The following is a 20187-nucleotide window of genomic DNA, read 5'->3' on the forward strand; positions in this document are numbered from 1 at the left end:
ATCTATTAGAATTATTGTAATTTTAATCACTTCCACTTTTAGTTTCTCAACAAATACATCTGCTAGATCATTACCTATACATTCATAAAGTCTGCTTCTATGCAACACTGCACTACATTTTCTATAATCAATGAAGTATCAGGTATATCTATGTGATAAGCATTCAAATAAGAAATCTCTGGATCACGATTGTATGTTCTAATTTGTATTCGTAGTGATTAGAAGTCCGTCATTATTGCGAATTGTATTCTTAAAAAGTGTCTGTGATAAATAAATTCAACAATTATTTCTCTTCTTGGTAGTGCATTACTAGCACAATATAATCCGCAGTATTTTCTATGTCCTTTTAATAATGATTTTGATTTAAAACACTTACTCAATCATCCTTTATATCAAAATATTTTATGTTCATTTTAATTACTTGACTCCTACATAAATCATTAATTCATTAATTAAAAATTGTTATGAAAATTAAACATAGTATGAAAAATAGTTCTATTGTCAAAGCTAGCTATATCAGCAATTTGTACAGAAAACGGAATATCTTAAAATATTTCTTTAAACTTATGTACTCATATATATTATATCTAGAAACTTTTCGTCCATTTTTATTAATTGAGTATAACATGGAAAAGATTGAATTTAAGAAAGATTTTCGATCTTTATTTTTTATATTAACACATCATTTTATCGTCTTAGTTATGCATATAAGTTCAATATAAGAGCAGCGATTTGCTAGAACTTACTTATTATTCTTGATTTTAAACATCTATAACATGTAACACATTCTGACCGTTCTCCTTGAAATTCTTTCAATTTTTGTATTTTGAGTTTGTTTTCATCTTATGTGTAAAATTCATTTAGGTCTGTAAATCCAAGATTCATTTCTATCTTATAATTATGATGTGCTTTCTTCCTCTTTTTAAATGAACAACTAAAAGACATACAGTACAACCCCTCAAATCCGAATCCCGGAAATCCGAAAACCCGGCAAATCCGAACACGTTCTCAGGAAAAAAATAACTACAGCTGGAAAATGAACACACAAATTTAGTGTTTTTTAAGGTTTTAACATATTTAGACTTAACGTTTATTCAAAACGTTATAAAATACAGTTAAGTTTAGATAAAATAGGAAATAGTTTACGTCTACTTACGTATTTAAAAAAAATCCAAAACAATGAAATCATTTTAGGTTAACTAGATTACGATTCACACGAAAAATTACAACACAAGATTCAACAAACACTGATTTTTCACTTGAAGTCAGTTATCTTTAACTGTCGAAGATTAGAAAATAAGTACGTAATATTATTTCCCGGGTAATCCGAACCCTCCGAAATCCGAACAGGCTTCAGCCCCAATTAGTTCGGATTTTAGGGGTTGTACTTTATTAACATTAAAGGTATTTAAAAGTTTGAAATTATTTTTGATTATATTTGTAACAACTCTACCACTTCTTTTAAAAATTTAGTAGGATCTTTGTATCCGGGATGTTTTGTATTGTAAATGTTTGTAATCAATTTAATTTTTTTAAATTCAACTTTCAGTTCAGGCATTTCTGGTGTTTTGTTCAAATACATCGTTTTAAAATCGAAATGTTTTAGTAAATTTTAATGTTTATTCATCTTCGTGTTGCTAAGTACCGTTAATCAATATTGCTCTTCCTAACGAGAAATATATATTTTTATTGCAATTTCTTTATATAGTTTCCTTAATTCAGTTACGGTATATTAACTTAGATCTTTCAACTTACTGTTTTCTACTTTCACCTCTTGATTTGATTTCTTTTGTGTTTGAACAAATTTCCTGCGGTATTATTAAGATTCATCTGTTACTGATAGTAGAGAAATTTATTAGCACTAATACAACTGCCAATATTCATACTCTCTGAAAAATCGTTATGCTCATTATTATATTGTATTAGAAATTTGGCTGTAATGGTAATAACTCATTGAAGTTACTAATAATAATTAAAACTAATTTATTTTTAAGTATCTACTATATCGTGACCTCATTATCGTTTACAGATTTATTTACTTTGTCACTATCCCAAATTAATTCTTATGTATGTACTACAAATTCTGTTTCTTACTTCTTTAGTAGCATTTTGGTCTTTTGTAGCCTTGATCAATATTCTTTTCTTTCAATGGTGCTCCGAGTGTAAAATGCTTATGAACAAAGTTAAGTCTATCGTATATTAAAGGACAATGTTGTTTCATATTTTTTACATAGAAAATCTTTAAAAATGAATTTAATTATGAAAAGAATTGTAATCTAATATACCACATACTAAACACATTTTATCTCAAACTTTTAGTTAATCGTGTGTATTGTGATTGTGTGTATTATTCCAAAGATAATTGTGCAGATGAAGGTTTAACTGATGATGATTACGATTTAAGTGAAGATGAAAATTTGTGTTAAGATACAAATATTAACCTTTCAAATCCATATTTAATTAATTTTTGCAATTATATTTTGCAAAGTTAATGTAGAAAACGCTCAAAATGCTCAAAACGCTAATAAAGAAAATAAACGACTAACAAAAATATTATAAGCATATTAGGAACTGGCCAGATGAAATATTGAATGCCCGAAGTGATGACAAATAGTATTTTGCGCGCTTTATTTGAATCGCCACGTAAGACTTTATACGAAAATATAAAAGTGAGATTAATTCCGAAACCACAGTACAAAGTATTTTTTCAAAGACATTATAAGAGAATTTAAAAGTAAGATTAGTCTGATAGATTTATCAAAAATTATCTCAGAATATTTTACAGGAAATGTGTTAAATAGGTTGAATGACGAATCAGAATATTTCAGAAGAGTGTTTGTGGATAAGGTTGATTGAAAAGTTAACAGTAAATCTCCAATTTTATTACAAGATTGTATAAGAGAATTTGTAGATAAGTTTCATTAGAAAGAACAGTCTTTATTTAAAATTTGTCTGATTAATTTATAAACGAATTTATAGGTAAAAATTTTGAAAATTTTTGTTACACTTGGAAACGTTCAGAGGAATTTATGCGTGAACATGTTAGTATACTTAACTGAGACAATATATCATATTAACAAAATTTAGCACAAAAAGTTTAAGAGATTATGGTGGTAGAGTATATTCGTTGAGTATGTCATTGAAGCTGCATTTATCAGAACCTTTTATTTTAGAATTTAAAGATAGGTTTCCTTCGCCTCTTTCTGTTCTCTTTATATTGGAGGACCTGTTAAATATAGCATCTGCAGTAACTGCAGAGAATTTATTTGATGTTTTTATGGTTAATATCTATAAATGATATATATTAAAAATCCACAACATTCTTAATCAGTTAATAACCACTCATGTAAAATATCAACATATTTAATCAAGTCTTCTTCCAATAGCAATATCCAAAACTAATTTCCCTTACCTGTAAGAAACGTACATTGAATTCTGTTTTAACATATAACAACTTAATAAGAAAATGAGTAATTTAGTTTGTTCTTGCACATAATCAGGCAATTTCTTTCCATACTGTCATTATTATATGGCAATGTTGGTATTTTTTAGGGATTGACCTTTATGTACTTTTGATTACAACTTTTCGATCTCTTCTTGATATTGTTTAAATACCTGAGTGAAATAGTTTTCTATAATGTCATATAGATATCCATAAACCAATAGCGAGAACCACTTTTCCATGCACGTAAGTCCCAGAAATTATGTTCTTTAGTCCTCTACCAGAGTATGTTTAATATATATGGCGATTGTTTGAAGTTTCCGGAAATCCGACCATTCGATTTTGTATTCCAGATTTTATTAACACTTTTGAATCTTTATTTTAGAGCCAATGTTTCATATTTTTACCACTAATATCACACATCTTTTTGCGTTAAAGAATCTAGTATTTTTCTCAAGTAAACTTAAAACCATCATATAAAATCACCAATTATTATCTTTAATCTGTCTCAAATGTCGTTTAAGATTAAGGTTTTCCATAATACTCATAATATACAAAATTAAATTACTCATCACCACACAATTTCCTACTGCATTGTCATGAAAGGTAATATTTGAAGTACTTTTTATTTGTTCTTTACCCTATTTTAGTACTTTTTAATCGGTATTGATTAATCGCTAAACATCTGTATTGCGTATTATTTTATTCACAACAATATTGATACTGCAACAACTTTTATAATAAACATTTTAAGGTTTGTATCAGCAAGAAGTTAAATACATTATATTACACCATAAAATTTACTCTGTCTATGAAACTACTATTTGGCCATCAAACCTTAAGAACTTAATATACGTTTTATCGCTTTTCTTATCTAATACTTTTCCTACAATATACGCATCTTTATATTTATATTTAAATAGTTCTGCTTCGTAAAATATTCCCTTAACTTCGTTGTTTAATTAATTTTTCTGTATGGTGATACATTAGAAGAAATAAGTCTGTTGTCCGTTTAACTCCTCACTAACAAAAAATAGTTCTGTTGTTCGATTTTCTATATCGTTTCTGAAACAAATCTTTTGGTGTACTTATAAGAAAATAAACAGAAATTTTATATTTAGGTTTAAGATATTTACATTCATTCTCATTCACACTTGCTAATATTACTTGATTATTTTCATTAACTTCTACAGGTTTTATAGATATTGTTCTAAGTATTTTATTATTAACTTCTACAGGTTTTATAGAAGTTGTGGTAAGTATTTTATTATTATACTGACTAACCAATCCTTGAAATATTTATAAACATTTATATTTTCTTTGAGTAGTATTTTTGCGTGTTGTTTAACGGACTTGTTAGTACGTACTTCGATAAAAGCATTTTAACACTACGTTATGTAACGATTAATATTGACTTGTCACAGAAACTCTTTAAAATCTTTTTATAAAGTTCTTTACGTTCATCGGTTTGTAAGATGTAAGGTTTTCGAATTTCTAATGCTTATTCAAATGCTTTGATAAAACTAATATCTGCTTCTTGTTTAACTGGAGTAGCAAACTTGTATATTGAAAATTCGTCAATTGTTGCTGGAAAATATTTATAGCGTTTAATCAATTCAGAAATACCGTTATTACCGCCACTATTCATCTCTACAAAGTGTGTTTGATATAAAGTATCAGTTAACTTTGTAACATTATTTCATCTGGTAAAGGTATTTCTTTGTGTTTTGTGAGTTGTTTCAATAATTCCTTCTCTAACATCTTTACTTTCTTGTATTTAATCATTCTTTTTTACAAATTATTGTTTATTTCATATCATATACACTACGTATATTTTTCTTCGTATATATTCGATGTCATTGTTCTATTGTAATAATATCTCTCTCTGTATCAATATGATTGTTACACTTAACTCATCATCGTCACAAATTAAATAAGAGAAAATTATTATTATAGATAAAAATATATTTCGATAAACAAAATAGTTGTTCTTCGGAAGCTGATGTATCATGTGCTTGAAACATTACATCTTTCGTTTTCGTCTAAAGGAAAATTTTCTACAATGTAATCTATTTAAAAGCATTTATCCACGGATAGTTACGTATCTATAATCGGTCCATTTTAGATAAATTTGAAACCATTGAATATACTACAAATTATTAAGATTAGATCTTTAACATTTTTGTTTTCTAAGTTTACATCATAATTTCATAATTTCTTTCTTCATAAGGGCCATATTCCCTCCTTTGTTTGCCTTTTGATCATCTTTTGTTATAAAAAGTTTATATATGCAATGGATGTGTTTTAATGTAACTATTTTATATAATTTTTCGTGCACTGCGAAAAATGGAATTTCATAATGGGAATCGAACTTTCAATCTTAGGATTTGAAATCGAACCACTGAGCTAACACAAGCACTCTTCGTAACATGCTTCCAGCGATGTCTAACAATTATCTCTCAAGATAATTATGACATTCATATCCACTGCAAACGCTTTTCTTGTTCTACTTTGATTTTATTTTAGTTCCCAGGGTAGAATTATGTTCTATATCTTAACTTTGAGCATTGTTTTACATATGGAAAGATTCATTTACGTATCTATTTGTTCCATTACGTATGGAGAGCTAAATGCAAACAAGCATGTGCTGACATTAATACAAGGGTTAGAAATGTATTATATCATAAGTATTTCAATCGATGTTGCCTTTTTATACACTTGGTAACAAGTCTTATCATAAAAGAAGAAAAGGACATCTGCAAAAGATTTTCCCGATTACAGAGTTTGGCTTGGAGGTTTGAACCTGATTTACTTTTTTCTGATGATACCCGAAGTTGAAATTAGAAACGTTTTGCCTCAAAATAGCAATAAAGAGTGCGGCCAACCTTTATGAGATAAGGTGTACACATAACTAAACGGTGATCGCAATAAATTACGTTACTGCATTCCGTTTTTTATTTTCTACAACTATTATGTAAATAATCTAATCGTAACCACTTAATATACGCGTTATGGCATTTTCAGGATACTTGCGTACAGAATACATATTATATTTACTTTTTAATAATTATAGTTGTTAAAACTTCGTTTAACTCCGTTCTGTAAAACTTTTCTGTGTTTTGGTTGATTGAAAGTTATACAATTATTAATAATAAACACGGTCCACAAGTTGGTTTTATATCAATTTTCGAAAATATTGATTTGCTAACACCAATCTTATCATTCAATTTAACGTGTTTATCGTCTTAATTCTACACATTTTAATATTCGTTCATTTCATTAACTTCTGCACATCTATTACCAATTGTTCTATGAATTTTAATATAATGCTCATTAACCAAACCTTGTAAAATATCTAAAAAATCTCCGTTTTTTCCTGTAGTACTTTTCTCTCACATCTTTTTTATTACATCTGTTAAAATGCTTCCGAAAGAGAATTTTATGTTAAAGCAGCTTGAATAATGTTTGATCGTGTAACTTCATAACTTCCATTGTTTTATAATTACTTGTTTTGATTTGTTTGTATATTATTAAATCTTCTAATCACTACCATATACATTTTATCCATTCGCAACATTGAAATTAGACTTCTTGTTACAAGAAACAGCGAATGTGTATTTAAGGAACACATCAATCTCGTAATTACCTAGTAAGCAGATATAAAAATAGCCGTTTGAGCAAAGATTTTTGGATGAGAGTTTTTCACCACAAAAATATTATAAGGCGAGTTTCTCCAAATTATCTTTGCAGAACACCCATATTGCTCTAGTGGTAGAAATAAAATTTGTTTTTAATTTTTTATATATTAATTGAAAAAATTGTAAATCGTTAATGGAAAAAAATGTATAAACTGTAAAAGATTAAAAAAAGACCAAAAATTTGCTAGAAATGAAAATACCGGACGTAAAGAAAGTAATTTTGGTCGAAAGGAAAACAAGTTACATTTGATATCATAAAAAAGTTGATAATGTCTTACCAAAAACACATATTAATCATAAAGGTAATAAAATCAAAGAACAAATTTAACTTTATTTACAATAAAAATTAAAAATATTAAAAATTGTCCAAAGAACATATTGTTGCTTTTATAGTTTCAACAGAAGATTTTCTGTTAGTAGTAGGTGTTTTCAGTTGTTTTGCTGAAGGAGCAGCATGTGTTGCGAAAGCTGAAAATCAAGGCGATAAAATAACCAAGAATTAGAAAAGGAAAATATACATATCTTATCAATGGAAGGAAACAATCTGGATGTACAAAGTCGTAAAAGAAAAAAAGTAGCAAAATTTTATATAAAGGGCAATTATTTTTGTGAAACAATCGAAGATAAATATTTGGGAGGTGCTTTAATAAGTGATGAAATGCATAACAACCTTGAAAATAATGAGTATTAGGTTTTAAATTTAGATAAACCTGAACTAAAAGGATATGTTTTGGGGAAAATAAGGGGGATAAATACGTGCTCAATTGTTATTATTGTGTTCTACCGAAATCATTAATAACATATCTTGAAAATCAAAATCTATTTTATGATGATAATAATATACAAGACTTTAAATATATTATTTGTGCACATCTCTGTGATAATCTTTTCAAATTATTATTAAGTGATAATAAGTGATATTTATTCTTTGATTATTTAATTCGTATAATAAAATCAACAATATATGTTTTATGGATTTTTCCCGTTAATTACCATAAGTTTCTGTAAGAATGGAAGACGTATATAATGAGATTAAAATATTACGAGAAAATGTAGTTGATTCAATGATCTCTTGTGACTTCTATTACTCGATTGTACTCTATACAAACTTAAAAGACAAAAGCAATCTAAGTAATTTGATGAGGTAATTACTCAATATATTCCATAGCTTGTATATAAGGATGTGCACCACACATTACTCCTAAATATGCATTATGAGACTTGATAAAGAAAAATGACGTGAAATACTACTCTGACTGTATAGACGCCAAATACGAGTTTCCAAAAAAATCCAAGATTATGGTATCAATACAAAAAAATTGAAGTTATATTTTTTCGTACTTAGCATCAAAAAGTAAAATTATTCGAAGAGAGATTTGTAATTTTTAGATAAATCTTTCCAAAATGATCAAAATCCATATATCTGTTTACAATATGTTGAGGATATTAATAAAAAATAAATATTCAAAGTACTTTGGTTATGTTTATTTAATACGCCACTACTTTACGGATCAAAAGCCATTAAATTTCCAACATACGGAAGAAACGCTTGTATATGATTTTAAGGGATTTTCTGCATACTTCTTGAGAGATTGCAGGATATTATACTAAACTTTAAGTCATCTTGAGCAATTCCTAGACATGTATCGAGAAAGATTATTTTACTTAAATATCGATAAACTTCCTACAAAAGAAGATGATCAAAAGGAAAACAAAGGAGCAAATATGGCCCTTATGAAGAGAGAAATTATGATATTGTCATGTAAACTTAAAAACAAAAATGTTAAAGATCTAATGTTAATAATTTGTAGTATATTCAATAGTTACAAATTTATCTAAAATGGACCGATTATGGATACGTAACTATCCGTGGATAAATGCTTTTAAATAGATTACATTGTAGAAAATTTTCATTTAGACGAAAAGAAAGATGTAATGTTTCAAGCACATGATACATCAGCTTCCGAAGAACAACTATTCTGTTTATCGAAATATATTTTTATCTATAATAATAATTTACTCTTATTTAATTTGTGACGATGATGTGTTAAGTGTAACAATCATATTGATAGAGAGAGAGATATTATTAGAATAGAACAATGACATCGAATATATACGAAGAAAATATGTGTAGTGTATATGGTATGAAATAAAAATAATTTGTAAAAAAGAATGATTAAATACAAGAAAGTAAAGATGTTAGAGAAGGAATTATTGAAACAATTCACAAAACACAAAGAAATACCTTTACCAGATGAAATATTGTTACAAAGTTAACTGATACTTTATATCAAACACACCTTGTAGAGATGAATAGTGGCGGTAATAACAGTATTTCTGAATTGATTAAACGCTATAAATATTTTCCAGCAACAATTGACGAATTTTCAATATACAAGTTTGCTACTCCAGTTAAACAAGAAGCAGATATTAGTTTTATCAAAGCATTTGAATAAGCATTAGAAATTCGAAAACCTTACATCTTACAAACCGATGAACGTAAAGAACTTTATAAAAAGATTTTAAAGAGTTTCTGTGACAAGTCAATATTAATCGTTACATAACGTAGTGTTAAAATACTTTTATCGAAGTACGTACTAACAAGTCCGTTAAACAACACGTAAAAATACTACTCGAAGAAAATATAAATGTTTATAAATATTTCAAGGATTGGTTAATCAGTATAATAATAAAATACTTACCACAACTTCTATAAAACCTGTAGAAGTTAATAATAAAATACTTAGGACAATATGTATAAAGCCTGTAGAAGTTAATGAAAGTAATTAAGTAATATTAGCAAGTGTGAATGAGAATGAATGTAAATATCTTAAACCTAAATATAAAATTTCTGTTTATTTTCGTATAAGTACACCAAAAGATTTGTTTCAGAAACGATATAGAAAATCGAACAACAGAACTATTTTTTGTTAGTGAGGAGTTAAACGGACAACAGACTTATTTCTTCTAATGTATCACCATATAGAGCAAATTGTTTAAACAACGAAGTCAAGGGAATATTTTACGAAGGAGAACTATTTAAATATAAATATAAAGATGAGTATATTGTAGGAAAAGTATTAGATAAGAAAAGCGATAAAACGTATATTAAGTTCTTAAGGTTTTATGGCCAAATAGTAGTTTCATAGACAGAGTAAATTTTATGGTGAAATATAATGTATTTAACTTCTTGCTGATACAAACCTTAAAATGTTTATTATAAAAGTTGTTGCAGTATCAATATTGTTGTGAATAAAATAATACACAATACAGATGTTTAGCGATTAATCAATACCGATTAAAAAGTACTAAAATAGGGTAAAGAAAAGAACAAACAAAAAGTACTTGAAATATTACCTTTCGTGACAATGCAGTAGGAAATTTTGTGGTGATGAGTAATTTAGTTTTGTATATTATGAGTATTATGGAAAATCCTTAAATCTTAAACTACATTTAAGACAGATTAAAGATTATAATTGCTTACTTACTTAACTTATAAAACTTACTTATATAAACTTATATACATATTTATATAACTTACTTATATATATATATAAATCTTACTTATATATATATATATATAAAGCTTACATAAAACTTACTTATATATATATAAAACTTACTTATTGCTAATTTTACTTGCTTTTTCTAATAACATAACGACAGGGACACGAACACAGAAACATCGAGGACAGTTAAAAATCATAGATGCTCTCCCGCCGGGAATCGAACCCGGGACACCATACACCAAAGGCGCACTTGCTAGCCACTAGACCAGCAGGCAGGGCACTGCTCACTTTCTGTGTCGTTAGGGATTACGACCACTGTATTGCCAGCTATCACTTCTGTGGGTTGTATACTATGATCAGATGTTTCTTCTTTGCTTGAAGATTTAAACTTACATTCTATGTAATACATGAGGTATTTAGACCTACATGCTCTTCATATAATGTAATAAAAGGGTCATGCTGGGAATAAGAAAAAGAACATTTCCTTGGACAAAACGGAAACTATTGGCATCAGAAATATTTATCTACGAGGCATGCGCAGTAGTATACTTCAGAATAGTTACTGTTTAGTTCAGTAAACGAAGAAAGGGGTATAAAAAAGCAAATATGTCACGTCAACGAGATCGGCCAGAGTTGACAGAGGCGGAAGCAGATGTGTAGTAATACAACAACTTGGTTAAATTGATAATTGGTTATTTATTCTGTAGTAGATCGTATCACAACTTTACGGGAGAGCAGAGAAAGACTTACTAACGCTGTCCTATAGTAAGCTTTAGTAGCACCATCATACAGACACAAATGAATGTAACTGTGAGTACTACAACTTGAATTTAACGAAAGCCGTTTAGATATTCAGTGGTTTGCAGGGTTGTATACGACACAAAAAGTTAAGACACAATACAATTCTTCATACCTCAGTTTCCAGTAACTAGATACATGCAATTTCTGGATAGATACTGAAACTGCTGTCGTATTTTAATACATGACGTATTGCAGGATACAAAATGCTTTGCATTACTTGTTTATTTGTAGACAGCTACTAGCTTAGTGTTCTGAAAGGTTGTGTATAAACTAGACACAGTCAATTCCGGAATTATTACTTTTTGGACTCCCGAAAGTAAAACCGTACAAATTCCGGAATTCGGAAAATTCCGATTTTGGAATAATTCCGGAATTCGGAAAAATCCGGAATTTAGAAATTTCTGATTTCCTTTACATTCCGGAATTCGGAAAAATCCGATTTTTTTCGAAATCCGGAGTTTTTCTCAATTCCGGAATTTTCTAAATTCCGAATTGTTTCCGAGTTCCGAAATTTTTCTGAATTCCGGAATTAAACTGAATTTCATAATTTTCCGAAATCCGGAAAGTGAAAGTTCCGCTTCCGAAAAATGAATTTATTTTGGTTAATATGAATCGTGGTGGAAATAAGTCTTTTACCAGGTAATGGCGTCTTCTTTGAAAGAAATGGGGTGTACGAGAATTCAATCTGTCATATTTGTAGTTTCGTGTGGAGAAAAAACAAACTTGTGAACCAGCGGTTTAAGAACAACTCAAGTTATTAATGTAAACTTTTCCGACTTCATAAAAGAAATACGAAAGGCATTTTGAATCGAAGAAATATAACATACAAGTTTGCAAGCGGAGACAAAGAAACCTAACGTAACCATACTAAAAGCGAATCTTTTACCGCGTAGCGATCGCGGTTCAGTGGTCAAGGTACTTGTGCGAATGAACATTGTAATTTTTTTTTACTTTAGGATTTTTGACGGCGATTGATCAGCGATAACATATGTTTTATTATATTAAGATATTTGAATACTCGGATGTTTCAATATTTGAACTATCAAGTCTTCAGGAATAATAATAATAATAATAATAAACTAATAATAATTATTATTATCTCGTAGAAGATTAAAAGCTAGGAGCTAATTATCGCTCAGGTCATACCATTGCAAGCAGAAACGTGACAGTTGGAAAGAATATTTCGGTTTGGTTTAATGTTGCTCACGAGAAGAGGAGTTTCTCATCTCGTTTCTTAAACAAATAAAATAACATGAGAATTAACATTTTACATTCGAGACGGGTCAAGGCTAACTCAAAATTTTCGTCTCTCTTTGGAGATGAGAATCGAGACGAGACGAAAAGTATGGTAAACATTTCCCGTCTTGTCTTGATTCTCGAAATAGTGTATGTCAATTCTTTAAGTAACAATTGCTCTGTAGACTGTATCTCATAGGCTATTTCGTTGCATTATATTTCAGAGCTCATTGAATTATGCTCTGTGTAGGTATTTTGTAGCAAAGCTTTTTATATTTACCTCCGCATATCCTAAAAATTAGTTTATTATATGCCTTACTGTTGCGTGATATTCAGTTATATTTATTACAGTTATTTTCCTTAAAACATACAGTAGAATACTTTCTACATGAAACTTCAATGGAACGTTGTAGTTTAAAATGTTGGTAGTTGCAGAGGTGTGTCTTGAAGCAGTAGCGTAGCGAGGATGTGTGTTTGGGGGGGGGCAAGTGCTGTTATAGGCACATATAGAAAAATTACAAACAAAAAATATATAACATAAAAATATATAAAAAATTACAAACATCAAAGTACCAAAGTACATTGTCGGACCTCTTTGGGGGGGGCCGGCCCCTCCGGGCCCCCCCTTCCCTACGCCACTGTCTTTAAGGTACGGAACCCTTTCCCCGAAATCTCTACTTTTAAGTAAGTTTTGCCAAATTTCAAAGGCAACCAAAACTACTTTTATTATTATTATTATTATTATTATTATTATTATTATTATTATTATTATATCAACACAGTGTATAATCTTTAAAAGACATACGGTTTGTATATGAATAGTAAAAGCTAATTGACTGTCGATCTCGGTCGTCGAGAAGTCTTCAGGAGGGAAGGACATCGCTCGAGTTCTGAGTTTGAGTTCCGAAGGGGCAAGTTTTCGGGCTCGAGCAAAAAATTGTTAAAAGTTAAAGGCTTCAACCAAACATGTTCAAAACAGCTGGGACCGGGTTTAGGCTTATCAACGGCTCGAGCTGCTCGGCTTACAGCTCATTCACTATCGAACCGAACCAAGAAGTGAGCCGAGCCAACAGCTCAACCAACCGAGCCGATTTGAGCCATCGGCTTAGTTGAGCTGAATCGAAACGTGCCGATGGACTAATTTCAACTTAGCTGGCTTAAACCGGTTCACATGAGCCGAGTAGGGGACCCATCCCAACCGAGAATGCTCGAGCCATCGGCTCAATTAAGCTGAGTCGATGGCTTGTTCCAACTGAGCCGGCTCGGGTTATCGGCTCATCCCAACCGAGCCGACTCGAGCTGTTCGCTCAGTTGATACGAGCCGAGCCGGTTGATATCGCTACCCGAGTTGGTCTTCTGCTTGGGCTAAAAAATTCGACAGTGAAGGTCTCAGCCTTGATTTTAAGAACAACAGTATATACTTATATTGGTGATTACGACATTTGAGGCTGTCTCGTAATAATAAAGAAAAAACCTTGTCTTCTCGTTATCTAGACGAGACGAGATACACAAAAATTGCCCCACAAGATGCACTAAAATTACGAGACGAGACGCACCCCTGTCCTGAGCAACAGTAAAAAGTATTCCACATTAGTGCTTACATTTCTCATGGCTTTCGCTTTCAAGTCTAATCACGCCATTATTTAAAAAAGGGTTAAAACGAGCTGAACGAGCGAGCAAGCCATTATCAAACTCGACTCAACTCGAAACTCGCCCTGGAAAACAGCTTGACCTTGATCGCTACGCGGTAAATGATTCGTCTTTAGTCTGATTACGTTAGGTTTCTTTGTCTCCGCTTGCAAACTTGTATGTTATATTTGTTCGATTCAAAATGTCTTTCGTATTTCTTTTATGATGTCGGAAAAGTTTACATTAATAACTTTAGTTTTTCTTAAACCGTTGGTTCACAAGATTGGTTTTTCTCCACACGAAACTACAAATATGACAGATTGAATTCTCATACACCCCATTTCTTTCAAAGCAGTGGCCATTACCTGGTCAAAGACTTATTTCCACCACGATTCATATTAACCAAAATAAATTCATTTTTTGGAAACGGAACTTTCACTTTCCGGATTTCGGAAAATTATGAAACTCAGTTAAACTCCATAATTCAGAAGAATTCCGGAACTCGGGAAGAATCCGGAATTAAGAAAATTCCGGAATTGAGAAAAACTCCGAATTTCGAAAAAAATCCGGATTGTTCCGAATTCCGGAATGTAAAGGAAATTAGAAATTTCTAAATTCCGGATTTTTCCGAATTCCGGAATTATTCCAAAATCGGAATTTTCCGAATTCCGGAATTTGTACGGTTTTACTTTTGGGAGTCCAAAAAGTAATAATTCCGGAATTGACTGTGTCTAGTTTATACACAACCTTTCAGAACACTAAGCTAGTAGCTGTCTACAAATAAACAAGTAATGCAAAGCATTTTGTATCCTGCAATACGTCATGTATTAAAATACGACAGCAGTTTCAGTATCTATCCAGAAATTGCATGTATCTAGTTACTGGAAGCTGAGGTATGAAGAATTGTATTGTGTCTTAACTTTTTGTGTCGTATACAACCCTGCAAACCACTGAATATCTAAACGGCTTTCGTTAAATTCAAGTTGTAGTACTCACAGTTACATCCATTTGTGTCTGTATGATCGTGTTACTAAAGCTTACTAAAGGACAGCGTTAGTAAGTCTTTCTCTGCTCTCCCGTAAAGTTGTGATACGATCTACTACAGAATAAATAACCAATTATCAATATAACCAAGTTGTTGTATTACTACACATCTGCTTCCGCCTCTGTCAACTCTGGCCGATCTCGTTGACGCGACATATTTGCTTTTTTATACCCCTTTCTTCGTTTGCTGAACTAAACAGTAACTATTCTGAAGTAAACTACTGCGCATGCCTCGTAGATAAATATTTCTGATGCCAATAGTTTCCGTTTTGTCCAAGGAAATGTTCTTTTTCTTATTCCCAGCATGACCCTTTTATTACATTATATGAAGAGCATGTAGGTCTAAATACCTCATGTATTACATAGAATGTAAGTTTAACTCTTCCAGCAAAGAAGAAACATGTGATCATAATATACAACCCACAGAAGTGATAGCTGGCAATACAGTGGTCGTAATCCCTAACGACACAGAAAGTGAGCAGTGCCCTGCCTGCTGGTCTAGTGGCTAGCACGTGCGCCTTTGGTATATGGTGTCCCGGGTTCGATTCCAGGCGGGAGAGCATCTATGATTTTTAACTGTCCTCGATGTTTCTGTGTTCGTATCCCTGTTGTTATATGTTATTAGAAAAAGCAAGTTAAAGGAGTGAAGCAAGTAAAATTAGCAATAAGTAAGTTACTAAAGCACGTTCGGTTAGTAAGTTAAAAAAAAAAGTGGACAATGAACTGGCTGTTCGCGCCGTGTATTCGAGTTCGAATCTATCTCGGTTTGATTTTTTATCCATTTGAGAGAAACTATTGTTTCTTTTCACTAAGGTTGTCACCCTTTTCGTATTTTCCGCCGTCGTTCACAATTAAAGTAACTGGCTATTCTTATTCTTTCTACTAATGATGGATCTTCTCTTTGGCTTCATGTCAAACATGCACACGTAATGAAAAGACGCTGTCGATAATAATAATAATATGAAATATTACTAGCTAACTCGTGTGTGTATTTCGACAATATAATTTTATATTATTATGTAGAAATAAGTAAGGCTGGCTGGCGCCCCCATCCCTAATTTTTTTCGAGGCGCCTTATGAGTCCACGGTGTCCAACGTTGGTCCCATCTCACTATCACCTCCTGTTCTTTCGATATAAGTTATCGACATTTTGCCTAAATAGGGCTCTGCTTGGCTCCATGACTACCCATGGCAATGACTTTTCGTTCATTTTGCATTGAAATCGCTTATTTTTCTGAGTACTGTGAGTGCATACTGTCCAACGTTGCTCCCATCACTCAACAGTTTCCCGCTCTCTCGATATAAATTGCTAATATTTGGTTGTAAGGGAGATATGGCGTTACAATCATTACGTTTGAAGAAGAATTGAGGAAGATATTGCCTTGCCAGAAACAACACCAATTATTATTATTATTATTATTATTATTATTATTATTATTATTATTATTATTATTATTATTATTATTATTATTATTATTATTATTATTTTACTTACCACTAATGTTGCCTACCTTTATTTGCAATGCAATGTGTTACTAAAAAGCAAATCAAATAACACTCCTCGCCACGCACACTCCCGAACTCGAAATACATGATTTACAGTTCTCTGTGTTAGAGGAAAGCACATTTATTATATTATTTTTTAAAATAACACGTTTCACAAGTTACTTCATTTTCAATGTTGTAATTTCATATGATCACTAACAATCATCTTGTTCCGATACGAAAATAACCCCCTCCTGAAAAAAAGCCTGATCGTAGCGAAAGGGTGTGAACATACTTTATGCGATTAATCGGGTCCAATATTTCAATAAGTCTCTGCACACATATATTTCAGTAAAGAGGAAAAGTTATTCAAACTTTCTGAATACGCATTTATGGGCGAAATTTGGTTCCCTTGGAAGTTTTCAAGAGTTTAAAGGGCCTCCATTTTGAACATTTTCGTCTGATTATTCTGGTTAACGAACTTAAGATATTTCAACAATTAATGTTTGTGCCAAGTTTAATCTCAAACCGCTGAAAATTAGGGTGGCTATGGCATTCACAAATAGCGTTATATATATATACAGATAGATAGATAAATAGACACACAGAGGGAGAGAGAAAAAGTGTTTTGCTCCCTTCTCGCACCTGTGGTGCGTCAGAGCTAAACCGGGCCCCTTTGCAAAACGTATTAACCAGACTGACCTAAACACAAACCTCTTACTTGCTAACGTAGAAACGTGGTCGGGAGGTGTAAGGCATGTAGAAATTGTATTTTTAATAACCATGAGTATGGTCTACTTCCATGTTTTTCTTTTTACTTTTTGCAGCTACATCGGAACGTTCAATTTTTATTCTTTACTAATTGCAAATGGCGTTTACATTCAAAATATGAGGAATTTTGGTGGCATTTGTTCATATAGTCTTCTCTTTTGAAATGAAGAAAAGAATAAAAGCAATACGCAAAGACAAAAAGTATTATCAGTACTAAACATTACCAATAATAATTGCTACGAAAGACTAAATACGACCTCTTTTACCATCTCTCATGAGCTGCATGTATTATTAACAAAACTTTTTAAAAAAAGTCCTCACTGAAGATTCAAACTGGCGACCTTTGCATTTGTAAGCCAGCACCTTAACCACTACACCAAGATCATGGCATGGTGATCGTTTAGTTGTCGGCGTATTTTTTGTATTTGTGTTTTATTTTCCCATTTCAACAATTTTTACTCTTTTTTCTAAGTTTAACAGCTGTTTCTGGCTTTCTCTTTTGGTGTCGTCCTTTATTTACACTATGCACTCTTCGTATTCACAGCTTGTGTCCCTCTGCAATGTCTTATTCAGATTAAACTTTTCTTTTTGCCCCTCAGTAAACATTTGATTGATTTAATTCTCATATTTTCCACGGATGGAGAGCAGGAATGCCAGACTCGAAAAATACGTGTACATTTACTTTCCTGACAGATAATACAAGCCTCCGAGCTATAACTACTTACAATTGTAGAGACAAAACAACATCCTTTTTAACTAATAAAGTAACTATTTTAGTATGATTTATTGGTCTTTCAACTAAAGTTGTAATATTTTGAATCAAATAAACACATCAAAAAGCAATGAATTACAATTAAACACAAAGTATCATTTAACGTAGGTTGACATCTATTTAAAAATTCCAAATCTAGGTTCAGCTAGAAAAATAGCTTAGAATTGCATATTTATAAATCGGCTGAATTGTATATTCTTTATCAACTCTCTAATTAAGCTACTTTTGTATATTCAATTTGTTTAAAAGTACCTTAATGTTCTAGCAATCATCCATGTAAGCTGCAGAATTATTAGCGAAAACGTAAATGAGCAGTTCGTACATCGAATTATTCTACATCATGATATTTAACATAGACGAACTTAATCCAAATATAATTAAATGTCAAAATCAAACAATACATTGATCAGTAAGTAGCATTAACAGACTCAGAACATCGCACAGATTCCTACCTTGTCGTAATAATTACTTACACTCCATGGAGATCTTCCTCATAGAAACACGATACCAATGAGAGATTTAAGGACTTCCCTAATGTTAAATTATCTTCAGTCTGGACTTCATATATGACTGCATTGTGATAATATTTTCTCCAAAGTGAGACAGAAGCCCAAATTGCACCACCAGTAAAACCAATGTAAGTAACAATCCACAAAATTCTGCAAGGAAAATAGTGTAAAAATTAGAGAACTTTTTGTATAATACGGTAATTATCTCGTATTCTTGTTTTCAAAATTTCAGGTAGATTGGATGTTTATGAGGTCGCTCATTCAGAATCTGGCATCAGTTTTTACGTCACCCTACAATTACTAGCAATTCACCAGTTACGCTAGAATCTACTAGTTCCTTTTTGCTCTCTAGTTCATCAAGAGGTTGCTAGATGATAGTTATCTATTTACTAATTGTGCAATGTGCATAACAATGTCGGATACAATCCTGATATATGTTTTTAGTTCTATATTGATTTTTTTCAGTTAACACATGCACAAATGAACTTGCGTAACACTAGAATTTCAGGTGGATTTACTTCTATGACTGTGTTCGTGTGCTGTCATCAACGAATTGCCAAGTTGTGGTTGTAAAAATAGTCCGGATGTGCTTTGTTATATTTGCGGTGAGTTTGTTTCTAAGAGACAAAGGTAAGGAATTAGGGAAATTGTTTAAAAAAAGCATATTACCCTTATTTTTATATAAAACTTGGTGACCAATTGAAACCATGGACTCCACAAAATGTGGCATTCTTGTATTGAATCTGTGAGAAATTAGTGTAAGAAAAAACAGGTGTCTATGCCATTTGGAATTCTTATGATTTGGAGTGAGCCTAAGAATCATAGTGACGATTGCCACTTGTGCTCTTATGAAATGTTGGCCTCAGTGCAAGAAATAAGAAGGTAGTTTACCTAAAAATTTATTCAACCAAAAGGCCTGTGGGTCACGGTCAGAACATTCTTATCGGGAAACCTTAATCACTTATAGAGTGCGTTAGAGATTCCAGTTCGCGGAGTCAGGAAAGTGACATAAAAGATGACAACTTTGAACCAGTTAGTGGCTCATCTCAGCCTATACTTTTTTACCCACAAAATGATCTTAATCATTTTGGTTTGGGACTTGAAGCTCTCGAAAGAGTCATCACAAATTCGAGGATCTAGGGTACAGTTCGCGGCATAGAAATTGTTACACACATTCTAAGTCCAAATTAATAACAAACTCTTGCCCCGCTTTCTTATGCATCCAGAAATACATGTCTCAATCGATTACTTGCTTCTAGTATTTAACACAACTCCTCCACCTCCTCCACCT

At 31.4% G+C, this 20187-nt stretch overlaps 1 protein-coding gene across 3 annotated transcripts in view; it reads right to left on the reverse strand.

Annotated features, from left to right (window-relative positions):
- LOC145690578 (uncharacterized) overlaps positions 1–20187 on the reverse strand; it is a 622228-nt gene that overhangs the window by 357491 nt on the left and 244550 nt on the right. For all 3 annotated transcript variants that reach the window (XM_081765603.1, XM_081765604.1, XM_081765605.1), the window contains exon 8: positions 18861–19046. In XM_081765603.1, the coding sequence (XP_081621729.1) occupies positions 18861–19046 (186 nt within the window). The remainder of the gene's footprint in view (positions 1–18860; positions 19047–20187) is intronic.

The sequence above is a fragment of the Thermobia domestica genome, chromosome 7, assembly GCF_964235325.1.
Source record: "Thermobia domestica chromosome 7, izTheDome1.hap1.1, whole genome shotgun sequence".
Lineage (NCBI taxonomy): Eukaryota > Metazoa > Arthropoda > Insecta > Zygentoma > Lepismatidae > Thermobia > Thermobia domestica.